Here is a 16,628-nt window from a genome sequence, read left to right as displayed (position 1 = left end):
TGAGAAAATTTCATGTACAACTTATATATTTTCCTATACTCTAATTACGTATTTTCTATGATTTCACCGCAGGCATCGTCATCTGGTTTCAATCGTAAAACCTATTCAGAAGCTCATTGGTACGTTTGCAGTATATATATGTGTTTCATTTATTAAGTTTAATCAGGTTTTGACGTAACTGAGCAGCAATGAAAAGACCTTTGTAACTATTCTTGCTATTCATATTTTGAAATGGGTACGGATGGACATATAAAACTGCAAAGCCAGAGAATATCCAATCTCTATAATTCAACGAACTGATTCCATTAGGGGTAAAAGCCCAAATAGCGGTGAAAAATATAAGAATGGATCATTGAAAATCAGGGATGACAGAAATGCTTGACGCTGTATGTTCTGTAAACTAGAATATATATATTTGACCAAATATGAGTATAATTATATTTGTCTTAAATGTGAGGACATGCGACGTTTGTCCAATTCGAATGTCAGTGTAAAGCACCGATGTTTGACCATTTTATTAGTGTTAGGAATGCCAGCAATATAAGTAGTTTATACAAACTGTCAAACTATATTTTTAATGTTCTACAGCCTCGGAACAGTTTAATATTCACGTATTCATACATATTGGATACATGGAGCTGTTGTTTTATACCTTCTTATTGCAACAACAATGACTGGAAATATCAATCCATGCTTTATAGTTGTCTTCTGTAGACCGTTACACTGAATAAACCACATCTCTCAAATGTAACTTCCATAATAGTTCCACCCGGTAGGGATTCTGGGTTGGGTCACCATCAACATAAAGTATGCTGGCCGTAAGAGGCGACCAAATGGACAGGGTGGTCAAGTTCGGTGACTGGGTTGAAGGCGTGTCATCGTACCCCGATTGCTTATAGTGTCACTAGATTGTCTGGTCCAGACTTACCTACGTATAAGCACCCGTCATTTAGCTGGAAAACTGCTAAATAAAGCTCGAAACAACAAACAAATTATATCATCCGCGAAGAATGAGATTGAAGATTGTAAAGATGGGCCTGCATGTTGTATAGATACCTGTCTAAACGAGTCTAGTTCAAGCTTAGTATTTAGCCTATCGCCTACTGGGATAAAGATCGACTGTATAAGGTCACTGGATAGGTTCAGAAGTCTACGTAATGCACCCATGTATAATTATGTCAATAGTCTTGAGACTTCCAGCAATGCAGCCACTTTAGACAAACTGTTATATTTATCTTTAATTCTTTACTAATTAATATCAATCTGTGCTTCAAAATTGACAAACTGTCAAATTATATCTTTAATATTTGACTTCTCAGTATTAATCTGCACTGAATAAACCATATCTCTCCCTATATAGATCGGTGAACAATGAGCTTGAAGATTGCGAAGTTGTTTGGGTGCTTTTGTTATACAAGTCCATTTGAAGCCTATCATATACTCAGAAAAAGCATTGAGCGCATAGGGTGACTGGGGGAGTTCAGAAGTCACGCAAAGCCAGTGAGAGGACACCAGAAATAAGGGAGGCAAGGAGTGTCACATAGGACATGGTGATTTTGTAGTTGCCGGATGTGGTAGTTGGTATCACAACTGAATCAGTTACGTCTATGATCGGTTTTGATGTAGACGTCGATGTCGGCGTCGATCGGGTTGTGGTGGTGTCGTCGGGGCCGCCTGTGTGTGGAAAATGTTTATTAGAGATGTTCGACTGTGAAAGGGAGGTAACATTTCGTATTATGGTAAACAAATATTATTACCAAATAAACAATTATACATAAATCAATGTAACCGAATCACTCTCAATAGTGGTCCAAATTTTCTTTCCCGAAATAACATGTTATTGATAATCCTTAATCCGGATTAACTTTTCATAAACCTCACTCCCTAGCTGCTCTCATAAAAAATAGCGTCCGTGTTTTATGGGGTGATGTTAGATGAAATGGGGTTTAAGGTCGCACTCATGATGAATGCACATGCACACGTGTGTGTGTGTGTGTGTGTGTGTGTGTGTGTGTGTGTGTGTGTGTGTGTGTGTGTGTGTGTGTGTGTGTGTGTGTGTGTGTGTGTGTGTGTGTGTGTGTGTGTCTGCTTGTATTTGTCGGGAACATTTCTTTTTATAGTGCAAACCCTCTGAGATACCTTGCAGCTGTTGAACAATAACAAGTAAATAATATAAAAATCAATGTAACCGAATCACTCTCAATAGTGGTCCAAATATTCGATCCCGAAATAACATGTAATTGATAATCCTTAATCCGGATTTAATTTTCAAAAACCTCACTAGTAAACCTCACTCATACAAAGCGTCAGTAATGGGGCTTAAAATCTGATGCTCATGTGAGATCACGGTGGAAGAAGTTATGTTTGGACGCAATTTACATCTCTGCTTAAATCTCACTAACCCATCCCTCTGTTTAAACTGGACTAAGACTTTCAGTTAATATAGATTCTGCTTACGGACAAAATTGCAGCTGATGGCAACTTTTTTTGACCAAGATATCTGAAGACACTTACTTGAGCTGTCTTTACTGATGCAGACGCCGTTTTGAACTGTGTATCCATTCTGTTGATACATAAAATGCACACTTTCAGTTTATTGATCGCTGACAAGAACATGATATGTAGAATGGTAATGTACTGAACAGTTACCAATGCAAACAGTGTAATCTTAATGTCCTAGATATTAATCCTTTCGTTTTGGGGTTTAATCTGTCGAACGTCTAGTTGGCTTTCGGGATTAGCGTCAGGGTTGAGGTAATCTCTACACTCATTTGTTTGATCAAATCATGCCGAAAACCCGGTACAATGTGTGAAGCCAATTTCTGGTGTCCCCTGCCGTGATATTGCTGGAACATTGCAAAAAGCGGAGGAAAACCATACCCACTCACTCACTTCAAGTTGACCTTCGCGGTTTGTGTCAGGGTTGAGGTAATCTCTATGTACATTTGTTTGATCAAATTATAAAGACTTTTATGTTAATATGGGGTTAGGGGGTGGGGGTATAATTCGTTGACGAAATAATTAGATATAAAAGTACCGGAAAAAATATATTTTTGCTCCCGGTCCTACCACTATTATGTTCTTGTTATTTTGTTTATATCAGTGTAAGTCAATTTTAGAAGAGATTAGAGGAGAGATTCAAACAGGTCGACAGAACGATTGGCACATTCGTGGTTATACCTCGACATTATATTTGCTGAAAAGCGTTAATTTGAAAAGTCTACATTGTCTATGGCTTACCTGTACGATCCAGATTTTGGACTCGTGATCAACAGTCACACACGTGCTATCATATACCAGAACTTCGACACTCTCGCTGTAGATGTTGTCAATGTTGGCCACGGAGATGTTGTAGGCTGTGACAATGCCCCTGGGTGCATCCACCCTTACAGGGCACCCCACTTCACTCAAGCTCCGCTCAGTACCATCTGATACCTGGGTATCCGGCTCATTGAGGGATCCACCATTGCCCACCTACAAGAACGTATAAATCATGTACAAGTATTCCCATGTGGATCGTGTCCGGTAGCTGGTGGATAGGGCATCTACCCGGAGAGCGACAGGTCGGTGTTTCGATCCCAAACCATACCCAAAGGTGGTACTTGTTGTTACCCACTGGGAATTAAGGGGACAAGGACTATCCAGTATAATGTCTCACAGCCTGCAGCCATGTCAAATTGTAAAACCAGCATTAGTCTGGACTCGTACCAGAACACGCGATTATTTCATAGAATAGTTAATCTACCATGATCTGACATATTAACTGTTGTCATTGAATAAATCGGGTCTCAAAAACAGTAGCCTTCAGACCGCTCAACTGCTTAACTATTGACAGGCATATTCTTATTCAATGGTACTACAAACTATCACCTACGTTTACATGCCCACTAGCAACATCATTAGTAAAGGTTGAATACTCTGCTCAGCCTAAGTAAGCAGTTCAAGAGATATTGAGTAATTTTATTTCCTGAAAAGAAGATTTTGTCAGATGGACAACATGCTAGCCATATTTCAACCTACCGTGAATTTAGTGGCTCGACATTTGATTGCTGCATCTTCTAGAAAGGTCAATCCAAACACTGTCAACATCTGGCAGTTGCCGGTAGCCAGGTCACAGTGACCGTTGTCCTCGACCTCGTCCAGAACAGGTGGTTGGGTCAAGTCCACTGAACAGTCAGCACTGCCAAATGCGGCACTGCAGATGCACAGTCCTGAAAATGTTGGATCCATATCATCCTTATTGTGCTCACTAACCTTACTCTATTTATTAATACATGTTTATTAAGGCTGAAGGGGCCGTTCTCGGCACATTTACCCGCGGTACGTTTCTGTTTACAGAAATGTACTCTAGCCAAATTCAAAGTACAGAAACGGACCCTAGCGTGAGTCCATTCCGCCGCTGGGCCGCAGGGTGCAATGCGCGTAACCGGTTCCTGTAACCGGTAGTCACTTCCTGTATGCCAAACCGCGATTAAATTCATCATGGAAGTAGGCGTTCGTCAGGAGGAACGTTTCGATTATCGTCTTAAGCTGCATTCCAGCGTATCATATAGTGACGTTCGAACGTTAGTCTAATGTTCCGCGATGCACGCATGCACTCGTAATCAGGCGAACCGGAACTACAACCTGAACCGGTTTCGGTTTTGGGTTGGAGAATATGGACTCGTCTACCGTTTAGGGTATCCGTTACGTTTCTGTATTTTGATTTTGGCAAGGGTACATTTCCGTATTTCCGTATTTCTTTAGTACCTGTGTCGACAACGACCCCTTCAGCTCTATTTAGTCTTGTGTTTATTCACTGGGATTAGATTAAGTAAGAGGATTGTTGTAAAATGGCTTTACACAATGACCTATAGTAGCGCCAATTTTATCAATATCCAGTGAATTCATGGCTCGGAATCTACTGCAACAACAACAACAACAACAACAACAACAACATCGAACGGCACCAATATTAGCGTATAAAATTAAACGATTTCAACAATAAACTCCCTTGAGTTTACGTGTGGTGAGATATACCTTTGTTGCAGGTGCCTCTGTTGCTACAGTCGTTGGGACAGACGTTGTTGGTGATCGTGTCAAACACAGTAGGAGCCCCTGGGTTGTTGGGGTCAGTTACCCAAAGATCGGGGTTGAGCAATACTTCCGTCTCACAGGAAGTACGCACTGTGCCGATAGACATCATTTGAAAGTCAGTTGTGCCAGAGAGCTACAAATATGGTAAATATGCACATAATGTAATGGTATTGTCATATATTTAGAACAGTGATCATAGACATTATTAGCGTTAGCAAAGAAATTCACTGAATTTAAATTATTAAGGTCACCTAAACAACGAGCCATATTATTATTATCATCATTATATCATTAGTAATGGCAAAGGCTGTTATATGTTTGGCCCTTCGATAAAGTATTATAATTTACCATAATGTCACTGATGCAGTCGTCGCGGCTGCTGTTGGTGTCGACACCTGGGACGTTGCTGCACAGCTGGACGGTCGTGGACGCTGCGAACAGATTGTTGCAGAATTCAGCCGCTGTCTGCTTGTTCCACACTTGTGCTGAAGTTTGCTGGAATGACAAAATGAGATAACAATTGAAACATGTTTGCAAAAATTGTATATTCAATATATGCGAATCGAACCGTGTTAGATAATTTAAATCACGATTAATTGTATACAGAAACTTTAACTTGTGTTTATATGGGTTGAATACAGAATTGTCTTCTGGGAACAAAGTAATGAACATTTATAATATGCTTTTGGGATGATCCTCAATATCAAAACAAAAATATAATGAATACCCTTTTGTATCGGTGGCCGATGTTCCTGTTCCGCACCATTCGCTTCTTCCTGTTGCCGTGTAAGGCACAGGGAACGTCCTTGTAATGATTTGGCCTGACCCCAGTGTTCATCGTCAGAAGAGGAGAACATTTCACTTTACTCCCGCCTTCACAGAAGCAGTACGTTTGGGGCTGTTGCAACGTTGAAAGTGTTCTCACATAATCGGTGTTAAACAGGTCGTGCGTCCCTACTCTGAAAAATGGTATCATGTATGTGTCAAGTGCGCATATTCGACAAACATAACTACGCTAGACAATACACATTCCCTTAGATCATGCGTTTCGTTCTGAACTTTCTATAGTCAAAAAATATAACATGCATTCAAGGAATCTTACCTCCAGGAATTGATGAACGTATTTCTGTTGCTGCTCCATGTCTCATCTCTCATGATTAAGTCATCACTCTGTGTGTTAGAGAGCTGGCCGCACAAACCACGACTCGCCAAGGTATCAAGGACCGTGCCAGGAAGGTAAACATTTAAGACATTCTTCCCGATTCCAATGCTGTAGGTATAGATGGATACTTGTGCCCCGGTCGGCAGGTCTATCTAATTGAATAAAACCAAAAGACTACATATCAGTGCATTTGATAAACTAAGGTGTTCATATGTCAATGATATAGATAACTACCATGTCCAGTGTTATATTCATAACAATAAGTAATCTAGATACAGGAATGACTTCGAAGACAAGGGATTACTTATGTCACACTTTTCAGTTTTAAATTACATATTGACACCAACTTTTAATATCCGTCAAAGGCAGTTTGAAGTAAATAATGATTTATCTACACATCCAACTACATTTATACCTACCTGATAAGCGTTGAATCTCTTTCTTATTTCCATGGCGTTGTCTGATTCGTCACATCCGTGATGTTGTATTCTCCATGAGTTGGTATCGCAGCTATTGATTGAGAACACTGTCTTCCCGGATTGAACAGCTACCCCGCAATTACAGTATCCATTACCTTTAGTACATTTCCTTACATCGATCTGTATCTGTAAATGCACATTACCATGTTGATTATACACACAATATTAATTGTTTTAGTAAAATAAATGGACTGTTGAGGGTTGGTTAGGTGTTCAGGTTGGGTTGTAAAGCGTGGGTGAATGTATGTTGAGTGAGGTGAGGTGAGGTGAGGTGAGGTGAGGTGAGGTGAGGTGAGTTTAACGTCGCTTTTAAGATTGTTTCACTGAAATATGTACGGCTATCTGTGGCTGCTGGTACTAGTCCGATTTAAGCCAGTTTTATAGTGCTGGCCCACTGAGATACCATGCCGCAGTTAAAATTGATACCTCATTCACACACCGACAGTGTGTCGACCAATTTTATCCGACATGTACTGGTGTCTTTGGGGGTGGGGTAGGTACTTGTTTGGGTTGGGTGGTCGCTGGGGAAGGGGAGGGAGGAGGGAGTGGATTGGGTTGGTAAGCATGATCACCCTTCTCTCTCTTCTCTTATGCATTTACTGATCGTACTTCTGTTTCAACACATAAATATACATTCATTCAAAGAGACATATTTACATGTCATGTTTATAACTTATATGTAATCGAGACAAAAGTGTATATATTTACCTCTAATAATTGACTGGCCAGTTTATATAATGTAAAGCGCCCCTCCATCTGTAGCGATAGTCTAGATCTGCAAAAGGTCAAAAATAAGTCTGGTACTATACAACGAACTATTCTATTTACTTTTTCCCCGATCGATTTGAGATGTTCTAATTACACTTACGACAAAAATGTCCAAATCGTTCGTAAGCGAGAATTATGAGCGTTACAATGTATCAACAGTGCTCAGTTCCTCAAAGCGATCTTTCAGCAACGACTGTCAACATCTACGGAAGAGAATCATGGTTTATGACAGCCGTAGCTCTAAGAACGCTTTGTAGAACCGAGGCCTTGGTTGTATTTGACTTGTCGCTGTCTTCTTTAGCGAGAGAATACTGAATTGTACGTCGTAGTGTAGTCAGCGATTGTAGGGCCATTTCATAGTGCTCGTTTTAGAGTATAACCAGTCGTTTTTAGTGATTGATTCAGTCGTTATGTACAATCAAGTAACAGCTAAGATATAGCTTATGCCCAGGTAGTGACAACCTGTAGACCTATAGGCATGACATATAATATACAATGAACTTCTCTAAAATGTTCCAAACTTTAAACGCCAATAATGAAAACTCCAACCGGAGATTGAAAGTCTGAATAACCTGGTGCACTTACGCTTCATCAAATTGCCGTACATATGGGTCGTTATAGGAGGCGCATGATTTTCTTCTAACCAGAGCTGTATCTTTTAATACTGTAACCTGAAAGGAAAGGAAATCATAGTTACTCAACAAGACATTTGAACTTGATTTGGATAACCATGAGTATGATTTGGCGCCACTTTTAGCAGTCATCCAGCAAAATCTCGAGGGAAGACACAATCGATCTGCCTCACACGTAACATTGTCAATAGAACCAAGGTCTCCGGTGTGACATGCGAACGTTTTCACCAATAGACTACTCCACCGCCCCTATTTATATAATAGATTCAACTAAAGATGTTGCAAGTATAATCTAACGATTACAACTCGTTGTGGTTGGTGTCTAAAACTTTCTTACCTTTACTGTTCCAATAGTATGGTTGGCCCAATAGGGAAATAGATTGCTTGCTTCAGGAGTCCTCAGAACTAGTAGAGAATCCAGTCGCCCTCTGCCATATGTTGGTGTTATAGTTCCATGTACAGTAACAGACACAGGTTGGTTCCACTGTGTATAAGGTATGGAAATGGCGCAATCGTCCTGGGAAAACCCGTTTGTTGAGTTAGCAGTTGGTATCTCTATTGGCATGGAACAAAAAGATGAAAACGCCTCGGACAGGTTTCCACAACGGAAAGGCGCCGTGGCTCGCACTCGAACCTGTCCCGTCTCACCTTGCTTGATCGTTATTTCTTTGGTTAGGATCTGTGTAAAACAAATGTTATAAAATATGTAACCACGTGGTGTCATCACTGATATTGTGTTGCATTCATAAAATGTTTATCACTATTTTACCTTTTACAACCTATATGATATCAGTTACATTTTAACTCACTCACTCTGTTTCGGCAGATATTCCTAGTTATTCTCCGGTGGTTCGACGTTTTTAATTCATTAAGGAGGAATTTAGGTTTAGGCCCCTATTACCTCAGCTTTTAGCACTGATCAAATAAAAGCAGTAAGTGAGGTCTTACGCAGCTTTTAGCAATATTCCAGCAACAGCAAGGCGGGAGTTCTGCCCTAAACTATACCTGTGAATCATCTTGGTGTCATTAGATTCCTAATGCTAAAGTTGATATCAGCAATGAAATAAGATGGGATAAGATACAAAAAGAACTATGTCATCTTACCTCAAATCCGACATAAAAAGGATCGGAACTAGCTGTTGGACCTGGAGGCATACTGACACCGTACATAGCTCGAACCTCACATGTTATCTACAAATGGAAATTCTATTTTTAGCATTAGTTATATAAAGAATACTTCATTGGCATGAAAATACAGAGGTAAAGCAAGCATGATATTGTGCCAGTAACTGACCCACGCTTTAGATACATCGACATATAAAAACACACATCTGACTTCAAAAGCACCCTTTTTATAAAACTGAATCTTACTATTTGAGTTACGAATATTGTAATCTTATTTGACTCGATTTGACTAAAGATATTGTTACACGAATGGTTGTCTATTTTGAGTCTCATTGGTAAATGTTCAGCTTTTTATAACACCGAGTATTGTACATGTTCTGACTATAGTGTCTACTGTGTCTAGACAAAGAAATCGTATTATAACCGACTATCAAAGTGTTTAGACGTCATGAAAAGCTGCGTGTGACTCACATTGAAACCGATTTGTGTTATTCCCTCTGCGCTAAGCTTCGCTTGAGTGATCCCTGTGTTGTTAAGGTAGGCAGTGTCCATTAGCATAGGTTGATGCTGGTGTACAACGACGCCGTTGACATACCACGTGGTCTGGTGGAACAGTCTTTGGTTTGACGAAGGGGGAAACGTACAGCGGAAAAGTAGGTCACTGTTGTCGGAACTTGTATCAGTAGTATCAGGGACGACAGTTGGCTTGGGACTGTAGGTTGGCGAGTCTGGTATGAAAACAAGTAAGTCAAGCAATCTATCCAGAAATACATCACTAATGCATAATACTGGATAATTGTTGATATATCGGTGAACTCCCTTTTGACGAGTTTACACCGCCTTATACTTTGTGTCTACTATTCTGTTATTGACAGACTGTTGGCTAGTTAACCACACGCTGTCTTTAGGTGAAGTGATGTGTAGGGAGTTTAGCATCGGTTCAAGATTAGTTTACTCGTGTAGCATGCTTGCACACCTCTGCCTGTCTGTGCATCTTTCTTTCTTTCAGTTACAAGGATATCCCATTCAGACTATTATACTGCGCCTGAGCTGGCAAATCCTTGTTATTGCTATATCATCCTAATGCCGAGCGCCAGGCAGCGTAAGTACAAGAACCATCTTTCAACGAATTTGGATGTGACGGAGCCAGGGTATTGAACCACCGGCCTTCCGCTCTCCGAGCAGACGCTATATTCCCTACAGCACGGAGGCGGGTCGTTATTTATCAATTGTTAAGAAACAAAACATTAAATACTATAAAATTCAACAAAGTGTATGAAATATATACTTACTAGGAGTGATCTCACCTGCAAAAATGATAGTAGTGAAAGTTATTCAAAATAGAAACATCATTAACAAGAATATATTAATGTTCTATAGATGCTCGAGAATGGTAGAATTGTAAGATACCTCTGTAACATCTTTTTTATGAATAAGAAAGAATCAAATGACTGAAATGGATTAAACATAACTTGAACGGGGCTAAACATGGCTTTCAGCCAATCCAGGCTGTACAAAGGGAAACATCTCTGCACAGGTCACATGACCACCTTCTCCCATGTGGCGAAGATTTCTTTAGTAATCAAGATTCCTATTTCCTATTTGTCGCTTCTTTACATTCCATTCTAATGACAAGCTGAAGGGAGAAACTAAGACATCTAAAAGCTTACGGAAACAGTAGGAGCTCTGATGAATAGGCGATGCCTTCAGATTGTAGACTGTGTAGCCATTGCAGTCTTCGACTTGTACGGTAAACGGATTCGAGCATGTGTTAGATGTATCTTGAATACACATGGTTGCTGTTTTTCCAGAAATACCTGTAGGAAAGAGTTATTACATTATGATAAAATAAATATTGAATTGTAAATTTAAGTAACTATCATTTGTTTTGTCTTTGGCTAATATTCTTACGTTTGCATTAAACATTGCTGTCTTATAGGTATATTTTTCAGAACCTTGATGTCTTTCCAAAAGGACGGATGTTTAATACATAAGTAAAACGTTTTTAAATTTCTATCAGATTCTCATAACCAACCTTTGAACTTTTAGCACTAAACAACACCAAATACGTCGAAAAGGGCACATTAGTTTTGAAATTACATGGATGGATCACTGAAATCAATCGTGTCACCAGGTAAATATCTTCTCTACCGGAAGGACCCGCTTCCCACATAAGTGTCATCAAAAAGGGCATTAAAGTGAGAAAGGAGGTGTGAAAACTCAATGTTAATCTCATCGTTTGGGATAGCATCGCGCATCATGATGACAAGCGACCTGTTATATTATTATATTCATCTGAATGTCTCCTGTGAAATTTCTGGAATGACTTAACCAGAGCTTTTATGGTAAAACCTTAAATGAAAAGCTAAGTTTTAAACAAAATGTGTCTTTCCGTAAAAAATGAATTACATTTACTTGCTTTGGAATACCTAAGAAATTGAGAAGTTTAGACGCCATAAGTTGAGTTTGGGATTCCACGAATTTGTTTGGACTATATTTCGACGAGCAGTGTTTAAATACCCATTGGGCTTTGTCATTCACATAAAAGCTGAGTTATAGAGCGCCCCGCATAAAAAAATTTTGAATGCTAATCTCTTTTCAAAGTGAGCAATGTGTGTGAAAGGAAACTCACTTTGTCGCCATATCGGGTACAGTGATCCGCAGCGGAGGAACCCAGGGGCACTATCCTCAAGTGCATAGTTAGCGGCGCCGTACCACCCATCAGGGAGCGTTCTGTCATTTATTGTGGCTCCTCCAACCTGGGTTGCGATGTTCGGGTTTCGTCTGGCGACCTCAGGAATGTCTTTGAAATCCACACACGGCCCTGTTCGCATATAACCGAGCTATCTCATTATATTGTAGGGAATCCATGGATCTAATTTTTTCATGTATTTTTATTTCTTTGATGTTTAAAGCCGCTATATGACGACAGACTATTAATAATAGAGTCTAGACTATAAAACACGCAATTAACCAAGTCACAAAGTTTGACCACGTGATCCATTTGACTGGCTCATTTGCTGGAACATTCTTACCTGGAATCCCCTGTACTTCAACATAACTTAAGATAATCTTAGCGCTAAGATGGCTTTGTGCAAGTGGGTCCTGGATTCCCCATGGGGCTGATACAGAGTATGCTCAAAGATACCTTTGTACAGATGGGAATCATTTAATATTTAACAATTATTTATTGTCACTTTTACAAATAAACCACTCATGTCATTTCCTAAAATAAAGGGTTTCATCTGGACGTATACCACCACCTCTTTTTTGAAATTAAGACTGTTGAACCTGTATGTAAGCATTACGTTTACATACCGGTTTGACCATACACCACATGCAACACGGCAGTTGCCATGAGAATAACATTCCATGCCATCATTTTTCGTTGATTCCTGTTGAAAGATAAATCAAATTACATTTGGTCGAAAAGAATTATTTTAAACATCATTAACGTTCAACAGGGACTATAGTATGACCATGGTTAAGTAAAACCGAGCCCGCGATCTATTATGTACGAAGTCCCAATGGTGTCAGTTTGGTAGCTTTTATATATTTTTTTTTAATTAAAATTTCACGTTATTGCAATTTTATCTCGAATTTTCTAGTACTTTCTCATTACTTCGATTATTTTCTTGTTGTTCCATTTTTATTTTGTTAGAAATAAAAAGTTTTTTCTCGTTACTTTGAACATTTTCTTGTTATTTCGATTATTTTCTCGTTGTTTCATATCATTTATTCGAAATCTTTTTCTCGTTATTTTAAGTTTTTCTTTTAAAAATCGGCATTACGAATTGTTTCTCGTTGCTCCGATTATTTTCTCCTTATTTTGATTACTTTCTCATAATTTCGATTATTTTCTTGTTATGTCAAGTTTATTTATAATACTCGAATTTTCGAGAGACTTAATTGAAACGATAACGAGAAAGTATTCGAAGAAACGAGAAAAAAGTCGAAATTTCGAGTTTTTAAAATAAACTTTAGATAACATTAAAATAATCGAAAATACGAGAAAAAAATCGAAATTACGAAAATATAATCGAAGCAACGAGAAAATAAACGAAAAAAACGAGAAATATTTCGATGTTTTTAAAATAAACTTGAAATAACTAGAAAAAACAGACTGAAATCTGAAAAGGGTGCATAAAAAGACCTAAGGAATTACATGAAGTCCCTCAATACAAGCATACAATCAATTTGCCTCGTGATAACCTACACGTATGTTTATGGGATACAATAATGACAAACCTTATTTGCCACTTGAAGGTTGCCATCCCAGTCTTGGTCACTCGGTCATGAGTTGTGATACCAAGACTGGTGAAGCTACTACTTATATAGCTCACAAGGGGGACGTTTGTTCAAGGTAAAAACAGCGGATTTCGCAAGTTTGGTTTGTGGCTTTTTGAGCGTGGTCACGTTTGATTCGTCGCAATAGTAATTACACCACATCATTATCATTGCTGGTGCGAAAGAAATATATATATATATATAGCCTTTCGATATGACAGATCAGACCATGTTATTGAAAGTTAGGAGGTAAACAAAATTTCATTGGTATATCTACATCCTTGTAGAATGTGCGTCATGAATCTCTTCACTAAGAACCGTATGTATGTGTTATACTTGCAAATACTATTAACAATGAATGAATCATAGGCTTTGGTATATACAGGCGCTTGTCAATATATTGTGTCTGAGTTGGGTATTCATGTTTAACTGCGGCATGGTATCTCAGTGGGCTAGCGCTATATATCGGCATCAGTCCGGTTTAGTACAAGCAGACACACACACACACACACAAACACACACACACACACACACACACACACACGCACACGCACATGCACACGCACACGCGCTTTATAAGTGCAATGATCTTGGACCTCACCGCCTGAAAAGTCAAGCATAAGAAAGGCGGCTGTTCATAACTACAATTTGTTATTAAACTTGTGAAATAGACAATTAAGAAACTATGTTCACTCAAATTAAATATATTGCTTGCTATAGATTCATGTTTTAGCGGACAAACGTTGCAGAAAAGCATAGCATATATCATCACGTTCATATAGCTGACATACATACAATGCATCAAATATTGTTTGAAAACAATGATCTGTTCCAGAGAGTACTGGGAATAGTATGGATCAGGTTTTACCAAAACAATAGATATTGTTCGATGGGTGTCCTAAAATCAATTAATGTGAAGCAATGTGATCAGTCCCGGTCATTATATCTAAGCTTCATTCACTCACTCACTCACTCACTCACTCACTCACTCACTCACTCACTCACTCGCCCAAAACCCACCCACTCACTCACTCACTCACTCACCCAAAACCCACTCAATCACTCACTCACTAACTCACTCACTCACTCACTCACTCACTCAAATGAAAAAGCAAATACCATCAGAAATTTACTGAGAAAACAATATTGAGATGCTGAACTTTCACACCGTACATTCCAAACTTAAATGCATGTCAGGTCCCAAACCCTCAATACCAAGGTACATACAACAGCATACTTATGAAAACAAAGAACTAATACAACATTCACTGCAAACTTCAAGATCAAATTAATCTCGTTTGTTTCCAACCCAATGGTGCGTCTGGTTTGTAGCTGTTGTCGGATATTTTATTGACAAAGAGTATATTTGAATCGTTAAAACATTTCGGCATCCATTACTCCGAACAATGTGGTCCTATAAACCATGTATTTTTCATATATAACCAATATTATATATTCCTTTATAATCTTCCGAAGATGGACATCATGACACCTGCAACATCAAACACAATATTAAATGACGTCTCTGTTACAAGTTCGATGAAGTTCGATGGAGTGAAGATCTCGGTTAGAATTGGTCTTTAGGAACCCATGCTTGTCGTAAGAGGCGACTATCGGGATCGTTTGGTCAGGCTCGCTGACTTGTGAATTGTGCAGAACGATGCTCATGATGTCAGTCTCTGACTTGTCCGGTCAAGATTCGATTATTTACCTAACATAACCATATAGTTCGGCGTTAAACAACAAACAGCGAAAACCATGTTTGGTTTCATAGTTTCATGACGAACATTTCCAGGCACTCCAAGAACTTCAATTTTATTCATTGACACCATACCATGTTGAATACTTAATTGATGGACACAAAAATCATTCAAACATACGCAGACCATGATCGCACATACGCAGAACATACTCACACATACGCACAAAGCACTCACATATTTTAATATCGAACTACACATTTATATACAGTATACGGTATCCGGGTACTAGTAAATGCTCAAATGCGTTTTTTATTTGTTCCCCGAAAGGGGAGCCGTTTGTATCCCATTTATCATTCTCAGCTCCCTGGGGAGTATGCAACCCAAGCTGCCCAGAGGCGCTAGAAGGTTTTTACATCCATCTCACATATGGGGTACCCATTCCCTGCTAGGTGAACAGAGGCACATTTGAACTAAGTCACTTGCCCAGGGTGACACCTCACATTTTACATTTACATTTGTGCTTCGGGTGTATGTACGTATTCGTGTTTCCACCATCGGACGAGTGGGTTCTTTTGAGTGCACAGGGTGAAGAGACCTGTAAACATTGCTTGTCCCAAGGCTGAATAACAACCCGGTTCATACAACACACTCACACATACGCATAACATACTCATACATACAAATAACAACCACACATATGCAGAACACACTCACACATACGCAGAACATACTCACATATAACACAATACACTCACACATATATACAACACACTCACATATACATAACACACACATACGCAAAACATACTCATGCATGCACACAACACACTCACGCATACGCAGAACATACTCACACATACGCATTACACACTCACGCATACGCAGTACATACTCACACATACGCAGTACATACTCACACATACGCACATCACACATTCGGATGACTGCCTCAGGTGCTGTATTTACATGAATAGATTCCATGAGTTATCCAGGTTAGACCAAATTATTTACAGGCCGCCGTCAGCTGTCACCCGGGCTCATAATGTATACATAATGTTGCTAAGGGGCAGTCCTAAATGATATTTTGATATTCATTCAGCGTGGTGTCTCCTGATGAGCCTTGACCGCCTCCTTGACTTGTGGTAGAGTGTCCACCCGTAGAGTGGAAAGTCCGGTGTTTGACCACCGCCCGCTTCATACCAACAAACGTTAAAAGATGGTACTTGTTGTTACCCTGTCTCTGTATTAAGCGGCTGAAACAAGGACTGATCGGCTCGGAGTTAATATTCTGTGTCTGAGTGGGGTATTCATGTTAAACTGCGGGCGGCATGGTATCTCAATGAGCTAGCACTATAAATCGGCATCAGTCCGGACTAGTACACGAGCCACACACACG

General features: G+C 39.4%; 1 protein-coding gene and 1 long non-coding RNA gene across 2 annotated transcripts; both read right to left on the bottom strand.

The window, feature by feature from the left end:
- Positions 1-1,067: 1,067 nt before the first annotated feature.
- LOC139455591 (von Willebrand factor D and EGF domain-containing protein-like) lies at positions 1,068-11,053 on the bottom strand. The gene is made up of 16 exons (XM_071237143.1): positions 10,913-11,053; positions 10,535-10,549; positions 9,714-9,970; positions 9,222-9,308; positions 8,455-8,796; positions 8,071-8,156; positions 7,426-7,492; positions 6,658-6,843; positions 6,179-6,390; positions 5,804-6,035; positions 5,425-5,571; positions 5,020-5,209; positions 4,021-4,211; positions 3,241-3,474; positions 2,515-2,563; positions 1,068-1,674 (listed from the first exon to the last, which is right to left on the bottom strand). Exons 1-16 carry the CDS (start codon positions 11,034-11,036, stop codon positions 1,481-1,483), a joined length of 2,613 nt encoding a protein of 870 aa, XP_071093244.1. The 5' UTR covers positions 11,037-11,053; the 3' UTR covers positions 1,068-1,480.
- Positions 11,054-11,878: 825 nt separating this feature from the next.
- Positions 11,879-13,536, bottom strand: LOC139455590 (uncharacterized). Its single transcript, XR_011652485.1, has 3 exons — positions 13,491-13,536; positions 12,561-12,637; positions 11,879-12,066 (listed from the first exon to the last, which is right to left on the bottom strand). It is a non-coding gene; the product is annotated as an uncharacterized lncRNA (long non-coding RNA).
- Between the last annotated feature and the right edge of the window lie 3,092 nt (positions 13,537-16,628).

The sequence above is a fragment of the Haliotis cracherodii genome, unplaced genomic scaffold, assembly GCF_022045235.1.
Source record: "Haliotis cracherodii isolate W230 unplaced genomic scaffold, xgHalCrac1.p SCAF_11, whole genome shotgun sequence".
In the NCBI taxonomy this organism is placed as follows: Eukaryota; Metazoa; Mollusca; class Gastropoda; order Lepetellida; family Haliotidae; genus Haliotis; species Haliotis cracherodii.
This window is presented reverse-complemented; position numbering and strand designations above follow the sequence as displayed.